The sequence below is a fragment of the Cryptotermes secundus genome, unplaced genomic scaffold (assembly GCF_002891405.2).
Source record: "Cryptotermes secundus unplaced genomic scaffold, Csec_1.0 scaffold620, whole genome shotgun sequence".
NCBI classification, from domain to species: domain Eukaryota; kingdom Metazoa; phylum Arthropoda; class Insecta; order Blattodea; family Kalotermitidae; genus Cryptotermes; species Cryptotermes secundus.
In genome coordinates, this window is record NW_019723312.1 from 133,615 (window position 1) to 144,575 (window position 10,961).

General features: G+C 39.8%; 2 protein-coding genes across 5 annotated transcripts in view; one reads left to right on the forward strand and one right to left on the reverse strand.

Annotated features, from left to right (window-relative positions):
* The window catches only part of LOC111861804 (WD repeat-containing protein 47), a 136,224-nt gene extending 132,503 nt beyond the window's left edge, over nt 1–3,721 (reverse strand). The window contains exon 1 of the mRNA XM_023846670.2: nt 3,527–3,721. The gene's annotated coding sequence lies outside the window, so the exon portion shown is untranslated. The remainder of the gene's footprint in view (nt 1–3,526) is intronic.
* A 263-nt stretch (nt 3,722–3,984) lies between these two features.
* Nucleotides 3,985–9,453, forward strand: LOC111861825 (selenocysteine-specific elongation factor). Of its 4 annotated transcripts, none has more exons than XR_002842330.1 (7): nt 3,985–4,524; nt 5,315–5,484; nt 5,633–5,747; nt 6,568–6,728; nt 7,557–8,358; nt 8,475–8,572; nt 9,209–9,290. XR_002842330.1 is itself a non-coding variant. In XM_023846720.1 (6 exons), the coding sequence occupies exons 1-6, from the start codon at nt 4,248–4,250 to the stop codon at nt 9,370–9,372; spliced, it is 1,689 nt and encodes a 562-aa protein (XP_023702488.1). In that variant the 5' UTR covers nt 3,985–4,247; the 3' UTR covers nt 9,373–9,453. The 4 variants fall into 4 exon arrangements, 2 of the variants coding, with proteins under 2 accessions (XP_023702488.1, XP_033606355.1); XR_002842331.1 differs by having other exon boundaries at nt 8,478–8,572; XM_023846720.1 differs by lacking the exon at nt 8,475–8,572 and having other exon boundaries at nt 9,209–9,453.
* Nucleotides 9,454–10,961: the final 1,508 nt, after the last annotated feature.

Genomic DNA, 10,961 nt, shown 5'->3' on the forward strand with positions numbered 1-10,961 from the left:
CCTTCAGAGCATCAGTCTCGGAAGTATATTTTTACATTCGGAGTTTTTGTGGGAAGTTCCCCAAACGTGGCAGGCTGCTGCACATCCCAGAATAGAGACTTGTCACGCTACCTGCTGCCACATCGCAAACAACAGGAACATTCTTCGCACGCACGGAGATACCCGTCTAGCAGACACAGCACTACCAGAGTTTACTCTGCGGCCCAGCTTCTGAACTAAAAACAGCCATGACATCCAACACATACGAGGGAGAGTCAGCAAACAGGTCACAAATGGATATAAAACGTAAAACATGTGATTCTCGGGTGAAAAAAAAATCCCCGACATATCCTCCGCCAACACTGATACACTTGTCCCATTACTTTACCAGTGCGTCGAAACCCACAGTACAGAAGTCTTTCAACTATTTTCTCAGTCACTTCCGCCCCTTCCGTTTCAACATCTGCGACTACTGAAGGTCCTTCGCGACCCAGCTGTGAACCGCTTTACACGACAAACACTTCCCACCGTAAACAGGAAACATTTCTTTATTACTATATTTTGCATTGAGTCCTTTGCTAACAAAAGACGCACAACAGAACGTTGCTCTTTGGTAGTATACTCCTCAAGCATGGTCGCCATTGTGACAACTGAAACCAACCTCTCTAGACCCGTCTTGAAGCCGGATTGTGCTGCTGCCTAGTGATACACATAGAAAATCTATTATATCCATTACAGCTGTTTTACTTCCATTTATGACCCATTTACTGATTACCCTTGTAAGTCATGAAATGCTCGATCTGCGGTTCTCAAGATGGTGAGTATGAAGATTCAGTGTTCTGAGTTGTAACGCCGCGTTGTCTGGTACAAGTTCGCCGAGTTTTGGGGCAACAGTAAGCTAGCTGCTAACTGTGCTAGTTTCTTACTTGGCTTACTATTTGACCAGATTATGTTCCTCCGAAACGTAAGGCTTGGTAGAACTACAGGTTGTCAGAGCCCAGAGGACGGTGCTCAACTGAGGAAACGTGGCAACTCTGTTCCCTCTGCATTTTAAAAATTATATAAAAACCGATGAGATTTGCAGTAAAATTTTACTGGGCAGAAAGTGTATGTTTCTTACTTTGATAAAATTCTCTCTTTCAAACCTGAAGTGTCCACTCAAATACAAGTTGTCAAAAAAGTTCCTAACAAATTTACTGAGAAACGGTAATTTCCTAACGTACATCAAGGAGTGTGAGATGGGCATGGCATATAACATGCAGTGGAGGGCAGAGAAATTCATACAGGATTTTGGTGGGAAAGTCAGAAGGGAAGAGATCACTAAGAAGACCTAGATGTACACTGGATCTTATAGAAACAGGATGGGGTGACAGAATGTATTCACCTGGCTCAGGATAGAAACCAGTGGCAGGCTCTAGTGAACACCATAATGAAACTTCAGGCTCCATAAAACGTTGGTAAATTCTTGAGCAGCTGAGAGACTGGCAGCTGCCAGTCATAAAGTAACTCTGACTCTGCCCACACAGTGTATTTGTGTGTTCCGTATGGTTCTCACAATAAACAGTGACTGTTTCCCCAAACAGCATTAACCAGTTTGTCTTTGTTATGGAGATGCAGCGTGTGTTCTGTGAAGCACAACTACTATCATCTGGAATGTGACATTATGTTGTCACATGGTAGTTCGCAAACATTTAAGAGTATGCCCTGACTTCATCTTCAAAGCTGAAGAGTAAACCAGGCAATCAACCTACAACATGTAGAACTGTGTGTACCATTTCTTTGTTACTCGTTGCTTGTTTGGCTTACTAACTCTGAAGATGGAGGCAGTACATTTCTCTGAAATGTGGTACACTAACAGATTACATGCCATCACATCCCCAAAGCCTGTATTATTCATGGGCAATGCTGTCAGAACTTCAAATCCAACATAATTTAGAATAAATTTGTACTTCAAAAAGCCTAACATCACTTTCAAATCATAACTTCATGCACAGAGATATCAAATGCAGTAGCTATTTGTAACTTCAGAAAACTTAGCACATTAATAAAGCACTACCAAAAGCATCCCTTAATCAATGCTATAGATAATATAAACATGCTGCGGGCAATGATGAAAAATTTACATCATCTTCCGATAACCACAGCAGAATTCACATCCTTTCAAGATATGTGCTTCATATTTCCACAGGTGAAAGAAGTACCAAAAATGTAAACAGGTTCACACAAACGAAGTTCGATTCCCAAAAACTTAACTTACTACTTGCCATTATCCAGGAAAAGAATTCTGTTCCTGACTATATATAATGAAGTGAACTGTTATTTATAGTTCATTACCTAAACTCTGTGTGGGTTAGGCACTACTACGTTATGTAGTTGGATGCTTTCATGTTTCCCGCTCCACACAAGCAGCAGGTTACCTGTGACTGAGTAACAGACAGCCAGCATGTCTCTCGTGGTTCTAGCTTCACTGTCCAGTCAGACATTGAAGCACACACAAACTACATAAGTTCTAAAGTTTTCATAGCACTAAATGGTGTAATTGTGATGTAGTCTTGTGGGCAGATACTGAAACTTGGGAGGAACATGATGCTTCTATCTTTACACTTCAACACTGAAAACAGAGGTAGAATGTTCTTGTGAAACATGTATCTGCCAACAAGACAGCATGGTGTCACAAACCAGAGGGGAACAATTTATACGAAAACTGTTTCAGTGAAACTAAGTGGCTAATACTGAGGAAAGAGCAATAACTGAACAAATTTTTTAAAATGTTAAGGACTAAAGTAAGACAGAAATAGAAAAAATGACATAACTGTGTCGTTCGCAATTTCTACTCCACAACAAGATCAAGAAGTAACTTTATACAATTGGAAAACACTGTGAAATGTGTCACAATGGAAATGAAAAGAATTACTGGACAATAACTCTACAAATACACCACCATCTGTTAGCCATTGTCTTCAAAATGTCGGAGCCTCGAAGTCTCACAGCCCTATGGGGCTCCATAGCCTGTTACAGGGATATAGATTTACCTCTCTTTTTTAGGTTTTGGGAAAATCTACACCAAAATTTGAAATTGAATAGTAATAATTGAGGATGAGGTAGATGGCGGATTCTTTTAGTGACACTAAAATATCAAATGACTGCTTAGAGAAAATTCTGCACACCTAGTGACATTTCCCAAGAAAGCATTAACTATGTACTAACTTCCTCAAAATCTATTTGGACAAATATACAACTGCATGAAATTTTATTTTGTAGCAAACTAACAAAACTAATGTGTACTATTTCAATATCTAACCGACAACGCTAAACGACTTAAAGACACAACGTACTACATTATCATTATCATACTGAAACACTGTACTATATTACTATTTACCCTCTTCTTCCTAATGCCTTAATTCGCTATCGCGAAACGAATATCAGAACTCACATCCGGTAAACGCATCGTCTGGATACTAAACACAATATCTGGAACTGACCGAAACAGCTTTAAACCCAACCTCACCATAAAGGGCAAGAAACTACTGACTGAACTACTCACCCACACACTTGATACCAATAAGGTGTTATCCAAAATGTCACTAACACAAATGACACATAAACACAATATGAAACACTTTAAATTCTGTTGTTGTTAAAATGTTGTTTAACTCAGAAACCACGTCTCACAATACAAAATTCACATTTGCGAACATAAACTGCAACCCCATCCCTTCCTTCCTTTCCGCCCCAACTACAACAAAACAAAGCACTTAGCAAGATAGACATGAACAGACATGAAATATTAATATCCCGCAACAAAGAATAGCATCTAAATACTTATAGCCACTGTAATGAGAACAAAATAATTACAAATAATGATTATTCATTGTAACGCTTGAGTTGGTTTAAGCTGGATTCTAAGGAATTTATGTCTATATAAATTAATAAATAATTGTATATCTTCAGTCTATGAACTTTGGTATACTTCTAGTGGCGCCTAGTGGTAAATACTGCAATTATAAGAGACAAATGAACAACGAAGTAGCAAAAGCCGAATTCGTTGAATGGGAATGAGTGATGTATTATGACATTATAAAGCCTTAAATTAATTCCTTTTGTTTATCTGTCAACGGAAGTTTTTTAAGCACTTTGTCAACTAACAGTGATTCCTGTAAAGTTATGTGCAAAACCGGAATTAGTGAACTACACTACGCATGGAATACGTCGTCGTGAAAGGTTACGCGGTTTGAGTTTGTGTAGACGTTCCGTAAGAAACAAATATGAGCAGCTCTGTGTTAAATTTAAATGTTGGTATATTAGGACACGTTGATAGCGGTAAAACTTCACTGGCAAAGGCTCTGAGTACTACCGCAAGTACAGCAAGTTTTGATAAAAACCCTGAGTCTCAAGTAAGAGGAATCACTATCGATTTGGGCTTTAGTTCACTCCTACTTGATATGCCACAACATTTAAAGAACTTGTGTTCAGAAGAAAAACTACAACTAACATTGGTGGATTGTCCTGGACACGCATCATTAATTCGCACTATAATTGGAGGTAAAGGCCTGACATCTTTGGCCAATCAGCTTCCACAACATAATTCACTTTTCTTCCCACACTTTTCCAAATTCATGGTTAACAGTCACCGTAATTTCATTTCCCATTTCCTGCCACACTATTCCTTAACCACAGAAAACAGTCGTTCCAATGCATATTTAATAAATTTAGTACCATATCAAGTGAATGTAGAATTACCCTCTTAATATAAATAATTAAAATTAAGACAACAGGGGAACCTGGGGGTTGTTTTAATTAATAAATGTTGGGTTGATTGTCAGGTATTTCACAGCTGCACAACTTATATAATGTCTTACAGAATATGCTTTGTTTTTGCTAATATGCATGGGTGTAGCAGCACTTCTGTCCATTGGTTGTAAAGTTGGGCACACTCTTCTGTACTTCTACCACATAATTTTCTTAGTAATGGAATAAAGTAAAGCAGAATTGTTCACTGTGCTCAATTAATCATCAGGCAATGAAGATTATGTGGGAGTGCTAGATGGAGGTGAGTGGTCAGCTTTATATTCCTACTGCTTTATTCCCAGGGAAGGAGCCCACTGTAATCATTGGGTAGTAGTCTGGGTGGCCCCCAAAGCGGGTTTGAATGCTGGAGGAGAGGTCTGTTGCCTCTTCTGGGTATTGAATCATGATTTCATGGTCTTCAATGCATAACCTAGTCACTGTGCCATCTGAGCTATCCTGGCTCCTAGCATTTAAAGAGTGATAAATAAAACTATACCAGCATCTAACAGTTGACAATAGATTACCGGTCTTTATGACTTTTCAGGGGCACAGATTATTGATTTGATGATTCTTGTAGTTGATGTCACTAAAGGAATGCAGACACAGACAGCTGAATGCCTTGTTATCGGTGAGGTGACCTGCCAGAAGATGATTGTGGTACTAAATAAAACAGATCTGCTGCCTGAAGGAAAACGGACAGCATTGATTGATAAGGTTACTGAACGCACATATCTTCATAAGTAAACTAGCTTAGGAGGATAATGCCATATATTTCGTAGCACATGTCACAATTTGGTAGGGCTTCAGGACTGTGGTAACCAGAAACACCATAAAAAGACTTACTGCAGTTGTTTCATTGCAGATGACAAAGAGAATGAAGCTGACATTAGCTAACTCAGTATTTAAGGATGCCCCTGTTGTGAGTGTTGCAGCAAATCCTGGGGGCTCAGAAGGTGTACAGAGTTCTTTACCTGTAGGTATGCAGCTTCTGTATTCTGTTAGATAAGTTCACTTACTGTCTGCTTCAAGCTGGTCTCTTGCTTGGATTACTCACTGCCTCTGAAGATGGAGGTGGTTATGTTCCTCTGAACTGTTGGGCTTTTTCTTTTTTCAGACTACACAGGATTACAGCCCAGAAGCCCACATACTCTTCAAATTAGACAAAATTGTATAGCCATTGAAGAATGCCATCTTCTGGGATTTGGCACCATGTGGATCTTATGTGAACCAATGTTTCAGAGGTATGTATCACCTCCATCTTCAAGGTAGAAAAATCCATGAGTGAAGAACGAGCATGAGCAGGTCCGCAGCCTTGCTGGTTCCTTGCTCCTGGATTTTTCTACCTTGAAGATGGAGGCGATACGTTCCTCTGAAACGTTAGTTCACACAAGATCTACATGGTGCCAAATACCTGAAGACGACATTCTTCAGAGGCACTGCCATGAGATACATTGTATAGCCATTGTTTTCCATGAACAACTGGCTGAGTAATTATTTCAATGTTTTGTTGATTTAGTTTTATTTTGGGCATGGTGTCTGTTATTATTACTATTATTGTTATTATTACTGTTATATTCTTGTACTTCAAGCACTGGACTCAGTCTTGGTGAAACCTACTTTTTCTAAGGCACAGACAGACATCTGACAAGCAGAAAATCCTGCATATTAACTGCAGCTTGTAGGAACATTTGAAACTAAGGACAATTTTTGGTCGTATTTAAAGTAGCGAATTTTAGGCAAAGTCCCAGTCTGATCCTTCATCTAGTATAACACTGGCTCATGATATTTATGTTCCAGGGTTGCAAGACCTCACGGAGACATTACAGAAATTTGCCTTTGTACCAGAACGTCACATCTTGAGTCCATTCCTTTTTGCGGTTGATCACTGCTTTGGTGTTCGTGGCCAAGGCACTGTCATGACGGGCACTGTGTTGCAAGGAGCTGTCAATGTCAATGATGTATGTGTAGTCTGGTAACTGCACCTGTGGAGGTGCATTCTTTCTATCTCTGTTGTCTAAAAGGTTTCTGCATAAAAATTCTATACACACATCACACTTTCCCATAGCTCGCATAGCAGTCACATGAAAAGCCTGTTACAAAGTTCCTTCTTGCATAATTTCTAACATCCCTATATTCAAGCCATGAAAAGCAGTCCTGTGGATGTTGGGGATTATGCTTGAGGATTCCTCCCCCTTTGCCTGCTGCTGTAATCCCCTCCAGCCCCCTAAAGCACTCAAAGATTATGATTTTGTTATCATTACCAGCATTTGCCAGGCAACTTGCCTTAAGCAATAACACTTGTGACTTGTATTCAGTGAGTACCCAGTCTGAACATTTGCCAGCACAGCCTGTGTTGTTGAGTGCCTCAATACACAACGAAAAGAAAAACAACACAGATACTGTCTTCCATTTTCACAGAAGAGGCACAGAGATACAAACCTCAGCAGTTCAAGATTTTAAATACTAAGAACATTAGTTATTTATTTTCAACTTAAACACCTTTTAGCTTAATTAAAAATCTTTATACAAAACTAAAAGTTTATGTATTACAATCTATGTAACAGTAGTTCCTTAACATGTTATAGCTTTCTGAAGATTGTCACAACTGGCTGAAACATGTAAAGGCACTATATAAATATATACTGAGTCTCACTGGACGGTGTTGTCAAATCATGCTATAATAATTAACTAGTGTGACGGACCAGAATGAATAGAATTCTACTCCTTGATATATTTATGCAGCCAATAACAGGAGAAAGTTCAAGATGATTTCATTTCATTTTCAGACAGTCGAAATACCATCTGTGCACGTAACTAAGAAAGTGAAGTCACTGCAGATGTTCAGGAGACCAGTAGAACGTGCAGTACAGGGCGATCGAATTGGCATCTGCATTTCTCAGTTTGACCCCAATCAGCTGGAGCGAGGCATAGTCTGTATGCCTGGATATGTCCCAGCCATTTCATCAGCCATCATTTCTGTCCAGAAAATAAAGTACTTCAAAGGAAGTTTGAGTACAAAAGCAAAGTTCCATATTAGCATAGGCCATGAAACAGTAATGGCAAAGTTATCATTCTTCAGTTTGTTGCAAGATTCTAGGAACACAGCCAATGATAATTCCTTTGATTTTGATAAAGAATACAAGTTTCAAGAAGAACTGTTGTTTGACTCACAGAAGGATGACACAAGTATAACAGCAAAAGAAATGCCAGTTAAGCAGTTCGCTTTGCTTGAATTTGAGAAGCCTGTACTAGCATTTCCTAACTGTCTCATTATAGGATCAAAATTGGACACTGATATTCACACGAACACCTGCAGACTAGCATTCTGGGGACATCTGTTGGAAGGCATTGAAGATAAGAGTTACTCATCAACTGTGTTGCCGAGACTAAAGATTTATAAGGAGAAATGCAAAAGTGGAATCATTGACAGGGCATCAAATCAGTATGAAGTGATCGGAAAGAACATGTTTAAAAAAGAAACCAACATTCAATTGTTTGTGGGGTTACAAGTTGAACTATCAACAGGAGAAACGGGAATTATTGAAAGTTCATTTGGACAAAGTGGAAAAGTAAAAATACGTATTCCAGGTATGTACATCCTGTTCTGGAACACAGTCCAATCTGAGATCCTGTGAGATGTGAATGTCTGTAGTTTGGTAGGTAGGTATCACTGTTTCTGAAGAATCATTGGCTTCCATCTTCAGCAGGGATGGAGTGGCTCCTCAGAACTAGGTAATGTTCAAGATCAGTTGAAAACCTGGGGTAATAACCAGCACATCAAAAGGAAACTGTTACGTTGCAGGCAAGTGTAGCATTACTGGGAATGATAATTGTTGTGTCTTAAGGCACTGGAATTAGTTTCCAAAAAAGATGAGGCATCCTGGAACAAAGTAGACCAGATTGATCATATCTGCCTCCATTTCCAACCCTCGTCTTTAGAGTGGAATAAGATGCAGGCAGAACTTTCGTCCAAAATGTCTGTATATCTACCAAATTACACAGCATCACAATCCAGAAAATTGTAGTGTTAATATTCCCCGTTGTGAGAACCTCAAGTTTCGCATTCCTCTCCAATTTATTATGTAATTCTTGGTGTTGCATGCCACGTGAAAGAGTACTCTTAATTTTGCAGGATATGAAATTTCTTATGCTCTAACTTATACATATTCCTTTCTGTAGGGACTACCCAGTTGTATCATGCTACTGCACCCTTTTCAGCCTCAAAATCCCAGGGCAGTTGCAACAAACTTCCCTCTTCCTTACTCAACAAATGCCACAGGTTCACCGTTTTACGTACAACGTGTCCTTCTAAAACTTATTTAAAGTTTCTTACAAACACAATTAATTCTTTATAGGCTGCAACATGAACACTATCATTTATATTGTAGCATCTTAAAATATTCCTAAATATTGTAGTCTGGGTTTTCATAATTTCCAGATGGGCTGAATGAATCAACGTACGAGCTGCTGTCTGGTATGACCAAGAGGAAGGGAAAGCAGACACAACCCCAGAACACTTCACCAGATCCTGAACCCATAAAAATAGCGCTGCACTTCAAAAGATATATTTATGACCCGAAGAAGAAAATGGTCCAGTCATAGCTGTGACAACGGAAACTCTTTAGTCAATTAAATAATGACTCCATTAATGTACATTTCGTAGATACACAAATTTGTCTGTATTTTGATACGAACATTAACATCCATACAGAATCCAGAACTTACCTTTTCTGTTGGCTGACGTCATCAGGCTTAATAGTCATTCAGCTGATCGCCAATTCCCCCTCCTCGCTGTTATCGGTTCACTTGGCGCCCTGACCGAAGTTCTTTCAATATTCCTATAACATCTTGTCATGTCTGCCTTACTCCTCTACCCTGAAGATGAAGGCAGTCAATTCACATCAGATTGTACAGTGTCACATCCCAAAAGACAGTAATTGACATGAGTGCCGAACATTCAAACCCTCTGCCACTTCTGCTGAAAGATACTGACCCATGTGTGGTTCATCTCTTTCTGGATTTCCTATTGGAAATTCCTTGACTCCCAAAATGGCAAACGAGTACAATGATCAGTTCTCCGGACATTATCCATAGTCCTAATTTTTATTTGAAAGGTCTTGGAGACGGTACTGTGTCACTGTCCACACATAACACCCTAATCTGTTTGGCGCAATCAATAGAGCTCTAACTATCAGTTTGGCCCAACAGAACACCTTTTAAAATTGAAGATGGAGATAGACTATAATCTCCGAAACATCATTTCAAATAAAAATTAGAATAACAGATAATGTCCATAAAAATGTGTCATTTTTTACTAATATAACTTGGGGCACATGGTAGTATAGTTTTTTTTTTGCTAGTGGGGTGGGACTAAGTCCCTTGTACTGCGGCCACTTCTGGCCTATTGTACCAGCCCCAGATGATAGGTGAGGGTGATTGTGGAGCAATTGGTGGAATGAAGATTGGCAGGGGAAACCGAAGTACTCAGAGAAAACCTGCCCCAGCGCTACTCTGGGCACCACAAATCCCACTTTACCAGACACGGGATCGAACCTGGGCCGCCACAGTGGGAAGCCAGCGATTAACCGCTTGAGCTATGATGCGGCCTGGTAGCATAGTTGGTTGAGGTATTATGCCACAAGCCAGAAAGCCACGGTTTTGATTCCTAATGAGGTCACTGGATTTTTCAATTGACCTAATCCTTCCAGCCGCACTGTTACCCTGGGGTTGACTCAGCCTCTAACAGAAATGAGTACCAGGAATCTTCCTGGCAGTAAAGAATGGCCAACACATGAGACTGACAACCTCACTGCCATCTGTGAGCCAACTGTGTCTACAAAATGTGGGAGCCTCGACGTCTCACAACCCTATGGGCCATATGACCAAGGATCTGTAATTCTGAGGCAAGGAAAGAAGATGAAGGAAGGAGGGCAGTAAGGAAACGACAAGAAATAAGAAGATTCGGTCTAGCAGGAGTGTTCTGGCATTCTCACAGTGAAGACTGTGAAGATTAGTGTCTTCTGGGATGTGACACTGTGTAGTCCAGTTCATCATTACCAACCTTCCTGAGTTTTCAGGAAGCAGCAAGCAGGCCCCTCTCGGACACTGGTAAAATCTACCAAACTACATGACATCACTCCCAGAACAGTAATCCTGAAGGCTTGACTAAAACTGTAGATTTAATGGAGGAA